The sequence below is a fragment of the Lactuca saligna genome, chromosome 1, assembly GCF_052625555.1.
Source record: "Lactuca saligna cultivar CGN05327 chromosome 1, ASM5262555v1, whole genome shotgun sequence".
NCBI classification, from domain to species: Eukaryota; Viridiplantae; Streptophyta; class Magnoliopsida; order Asterales; family Asteraceae; genus Lactuca; species Lactuca saligna.
In genome coordinates, this window is record NC_136417.1 from 186,453,509 (window position 1) to 186,459,242 (window position 5,734).

At 36.6% G+C, this 5,734-nt stretch overlaps 1 protein-coding gene across 1 annotated transcript; it reads right to left on the reverse strand.

Moving 5' to 3' along the window:
- Positions 1 to 260: 260 nt before the first annotated feature.
- LOC145001697 (class V chitinase CHIT5-like) lies at positions 261 to 1,893 on the reverse strand. The gene is made up of 2 exons (XM_078961049.1): positions 783 to 1,893; positions 261 to 630 (listed from the first exon to the last, which is right to left on the reverse strand). Exons 1-2 carry the CDS (start codon positions 1,819 to 1,821, stop codon positions 608 to 610), a joined length of 1,062 nt encoding a protein of 353 aa, XP_078817175.1. The 5' UTR covers positions 1,822 to 1,893; the 3' UTR covers positions 261 to 607.
- Positions 1,894 to 5,734: the final 3,841 nt, after the last annotated feature.

Consider the following 5,734-nt stretch of genomic DNA (forward strand, 5'->3'; position numbering starts at 1 on the left):
TGCAACTTAAATAAACAATTTAGTTAAGAATGTATATATAATTATATTTTGTTATCGTTTGAAGAATTCTGTCAATCATTCATATTTTGTATATTGTTTGACTAACCTTAAAACAACATTTTGACTATGTCCTGTAGGATAGTCGACAAAAGACAAGTATCACAATATTTTGCGAAGAAATATTCTATCGTAAAATGTAACAATAACTTGTAGTAGTGATGTTGTCATTTGTATTATTTTGTTGGACATGAGAAGTTAAAATCGTTAAATCAGCATATATGATATATAAATAGTTTTTACAACATATTGGTAGGAAATCATGAAAACTACAACTAGGAAAGGGAATTACTTTAGATCTATCTACACATCTACAAACATGGAACAACAGGAAACCGAATTAAATAGATTTATCATATATGCCGACTTAACTTTTTTTATTTTATTTTATTTTTTTATTTTTTATTTTTTTATTTTTTCTAATTTTTAAATTTTTAAATTTTTTAAATTTTTATTTTTTTTTTATTTTTATTTTTTACAAAAAAAACTAGCGTAAAAGTGTAATTCACAGTCACACAAATACGGATTCACTCCTCTTGGCGTTGGCTTTTCAAGGACCCCATGTTATGGAAGCTGCATACAAATTAATTCCAGGAAAAAACATTACATTAACATTTCATGTGTTTGATTATTATGATTCATGAATCAAATATGAATATGGATTAAGTTCATGACGGTAGATAATGAATAATAAGTATGCGACAAGGATTAAGTTGAAGTAATACCTTCTCGGGAGATGTTCCAATTTTGATCACATCCGACATGCCAGAAGAAATATCCACGCAGGTTTTGTTGTCTTGCGTATGCTACCTTTGATCTTGTTGATTGAACGTCATCATACCCGATCCAAGATCTCCCCGCAACAGAATAAGTAGATACTGTTTGTTGGTCAAACACTACTATTGCATTATTTTGGGCATTGAAGTTTTGAACTTCTACATAAGACATTGTGCCTTCATTCCCTGGTCCTACACCCACAGCTGGAGCCCCGATACCAGTTAAAGCTTCATCCCTTAGTTGCCAAGTGTGAGCATATAGTGGCAAACCCATAACCAATTTTTCTTTTGCGAGTCCATGTCCGATCCACGATTGTAGACCATAACTCGTACTCAGATTGCCATTTGGATTTGGATCATATAATGCAGCTGGGGCCCCAGTTGCAGAAACGTCCCATGACCCGTGATAATCATAACACATTGCATTTAACCAGTCCAAATTTCTGTTTATAGAATCTACCGGGTACGTAAGATTTAACCAGTCAATTGTTGGGGAGTACCTTGTAGCTGCAACAAGAAGAAGTTTGGGCCTAGAGGTTTTATTCGCTTCATTATTGACAGCCGCACGCCACTCGTCAAGCAAGCTACCAAAATTGTTCATGTCATCTGGTGTTTCAGGGAACTCCCAATCTAGGTCAACCCCATCAAAAGCATACTTCCTTGCCACTTCTATAGTGGAAAGGATGAATCTTCTCCTGGATTCACGATTTGACGCCATGCGCGAAAAGATTAATGTGCCTTGGCTGGCACCTCCAATGGAAAACAACGTTTTCACAGCAGGCCGCTTATTATGAAGGGTGGTGGTGAAGTTGTTTAGCAAAACAGCTGTTGGTGCATCTATTTCGAGGTGAAACGTGTTCTCGTTAAGAGAAAGAAAAGCATAATAAACATGAGTGAAAAAATTCGTGTCGATTGCCGCTGCTGGAAACTCAGCGTCGAACCATGAACACCAATAAGTTCCCTTGTTTGGGGAATTAGAAGAAGACATAGAGTTTGCGCCTGACACTTGTTCTACGTACAAAAGGTGAGGCTCAAAATAAAAAAGATAAAAAAGTATGAGCTTTTGAGGAATTCAATGTGACTACTAATTCCTCTGCTACCTTATATTTATATGATAGGGTACATCGACTTTTTTTTATTGATAATATAAAATTACATATTGGAATATGTTTAATACTTGTACACAGAGTATATCTTAATTTAATTATTGTGATAACTCATTTTTAAATAAATATATAAATTGATTATATTATTATTGTTAATTTATAAATGTATAGTGTAGGTATTTTATATTTCTTCTATGGCTCAAGGCCCTTTATTTAATAGTGTATTATACTCGTTGTACTATTTAAAGCAATGGAATACATAAAAACTCTAATGGGTATTTTCACAATCCAACGATTCTATTGAGTTGGGGATTTGTTTTCATAGTCATTCCACCACATTTGATTTTTCTTTTAACCTTATTACAAATCAGTTCATCTGCTAGTTGAAAAGCTACTTCCTCATCGTTGATGTTGTTCTTCATCTTGTAACGTCCCATAAATGTAAATTTTTTATTTTTAAGCCATGTAACTCATACAAATAATACTTGCTAAACCAATCATGGTAAATTGTAATTTTCAAATATTAGAGTAAGCATTAATAATTAGTGCGGAAAAAAGTATCAGGAGATGTTGCGCAGTCAAGCTGGTCTATTCCATCTGGAACTAAAAGTACCTGAAAATATAAAACCAAAAAATGCAAACAAAAATCTTAGTAAGTTTTCCAAAATACAACACCATACATAAGATAAGGAATGCTATGTGCAACCATAGTCTTACAATCACTATCATTCATGAGCCATATTACTACCGTCTTTCCATGCTATGATGTCGAACAAAACCTGGGTCTTGCATACAAGTGTCCAGAGCCACATCCTAGTGTTCCATGCAACCATTACAAAGACAGCTAGCATCACATATAACAACCAAGGTCCAAACCTTGGTCTTAAATACAATTGTCGGGAGCCAAATCTTGGTCTTACATATAAGCGCTAGGGTCCACCACCAGGTCTTCCTACATGCTATAGTGAGAAGACTCACCTGACTTGCAAATTCAACTAAAACTCAGCTCAATGTCATGTCGTCCTGAGCTGACAGTTCCCATAACCAATGAATGGAAACTAAACACCTCCTAATAATCCACACAAGGTAAACCTTAAGTCTAACTTATTAAAAAATTAACCAAAAGTCAACACATGCTAAAAGTCAATGGTCAATGTCAAAGTCAACATCCAACAGTGTCATCCATTGTGCCTTACGCCGTAACATGCTCTTGCTCACGTTGTGAGAGCACACTCGGCCCGATTCCAACTTAGCTCGCTCTAACTAAGCCAACTTGGTCACGGACAACCCAATCAGGAAACATTACGACGGGAACATCCGTAGGTCAAGTCATGATCATAATAAGACAAAATATTCGTTGAATCCACCTTGGTCACGTCGTAACATCATCAATATCAGGTTGTGCCAGCAGTCTGAAGCACTAACTTAATAATTTGAGTCCTTAATCCATTCAGTCTTCAACTCCTACTTTCTAGAATGCTAATAGGGACTCCAAAGGTCCATGAGAAAAACAATTTTATGGACATGCATGTCCTCCAAGGCCGAGAAAATGACTCAAAACTCATGCAAGGTTCCCAAAACACAACCAAATCTCAAATCTAAACTAAATACCACACAAAAGGATTCAAGGATCCACAAAGTTGCAAACTCTAGGGAATTTTATCACTTCAAATTCCTTAAACTTGATGACAAAGGGACAAGGACACAAATCTAGACACCTAGAAGCACAAAGGTTGAATCTTGGACATTGTAACACCCCATTTTATTCCTGGTAGTACAAAGAACCAATTACGTTAAATAGACTTTTGATAAATGACTATTTAGGATAAATAGTTTTGACAAAAGTCATTATAGTCGTAAAAGAAAGAGTTTACACATTAAGAACGCCTAAATCTAACTTCGAATGAGGAAGTTATGAGTTTTAGAAGTTTCAGTGCAACATCGTATGACACATAAAACCGAAATAAAAATTTGTCGATTGTTAAGAAAAAAATCTAAATAAGAGTTGAAAACCTCATCCATATGATTTACATTGATATAAATACAGTCGAGAAAGGAATTCATATGAGAGAGTTATGATTTTATATGGGCATTAATAGTTTAAGCCTGTTAAAAATATAAATCTAAATATTAATTGATATTAGCCAACATATTCTGAATGAAAGTTATTGATTTCATTAATACCTACATGTGGAAATAGAAACATCAAAAACGGAGTTCGTATTAAGAAGTTACGAATTTCTGAAGTTTCCCAAGTGCACCTCGCACAAATAGGGTCGGTAAGCACCTTCTCGAAGCGACTACACAACACCAACCAAAAGTACATACGTGTCATGCTCTAAGAAGAAGAAGTGCCGACCAAGCTTGGGTGTGGCGCACATTTCAACTATACATAGGAATCCCCCTTTCATTCTTTCCTCTACTAACCTCTCTCTATTCTTATCTCAAGATCCAGTTTTTAGGAGATTTCAGGGTTCTATGAAATCTTAATTTCTAGAAAGGTTGTGAGGCAGAATGTCAAGCAGATAAAAATGCTAGGTATCAAAGTACTAGCCATGACACTCCGTTTGATAGAACTATCCTTATTCGATAACACTCTGTTTCAAATTAAATAAAATGAGTAATTAAATAATAAATTCTAAAACCCCGAGATGTATAATATATTTTGTTGTAGCTCTAAATCCATAATATCTTAGCGCGGTGTGGGTATTCGGAAGTTAAAAGCCATAATAGAGTGTTTCGGGGTTAAAATGTAATTTCCGGATTAGTTTGTAAAGAATTTTGAAGGTCGAGGGATGTTTAGTAAATTCTGGATATAATTTGAAAATGATTTAAGAAGTTAGGGCGTGTTTAGTAAATTATGGACTTATATTGTAATGAATTATTAAAGATGGGGGCTATTTGGTAAGATTGGGACTTAAGTTGAAAGAAGATTTTATGGAGAGGGACCAGAATTGAAAAAATGGATCGATTTTTGGTTGAATTCATGGGATCAGTCAAATCCGAATTCCCTGTTGTTTTGGAGGATACCGACTCATAACCCTAACCATAGCTCTCTTCAGGCACCTCCGTTCATGACTCACTAGCCGTCACCACCCTTTTTCTTTGTCATTTCAATCAGGCAAGACCGGCAGGGACCTACCATTCCAGCCGACGTTGCTTTCCAGGTTGAAAGCTGTTATCCAACATCATTGTTGCTCATGTAGGTGACAATGATAAGGACCATGGGTGTGTGGCCATTCTGCTGTTGTTGCTACCATCGGTCACGGACACAGTCCTCCTTCTTCATTTCTCCAGTGCTGCGCCTTAGCTATGAATGCTGCCGCTCGTCAGATTCTGGTCCTGTTGCTTCAGTTAGCATTTACTACTCCGAAAGGGAACTTGTTGTGAACATTCGGCATGCGTGTTGATGGTAGGTGGGTACTTTGGGTAATTCTTTTCACTACAGGGCATGATTACTTGGTTGGAAAACCGAGAGCAACCACCATGGCAGCTGACAATGGTAGTTGCCGCCTTCTACCACCTCTTTTGCCGCCACCAGCCACCATGAGAGGGTAGCTATGGGTGTGTGTTTTGGTGTGTATGTTTAATGAGGAATGTTGTATCAATTTTCTTAGTCAAAATTGAATTAGATCGCCACCACCACCGTGAGGTTGTGGCTGCCTCTATGGGCCACCTTCGACCACCACCGCCCGAGGTGGAAGTGGGTGGTGCTCAACATAGTGAAACCCTAATCGGCCTAATAGCTTAATCTTGGACTTTTTTGGCTTGTAAGTGGGTTGAAAACCCTAATTA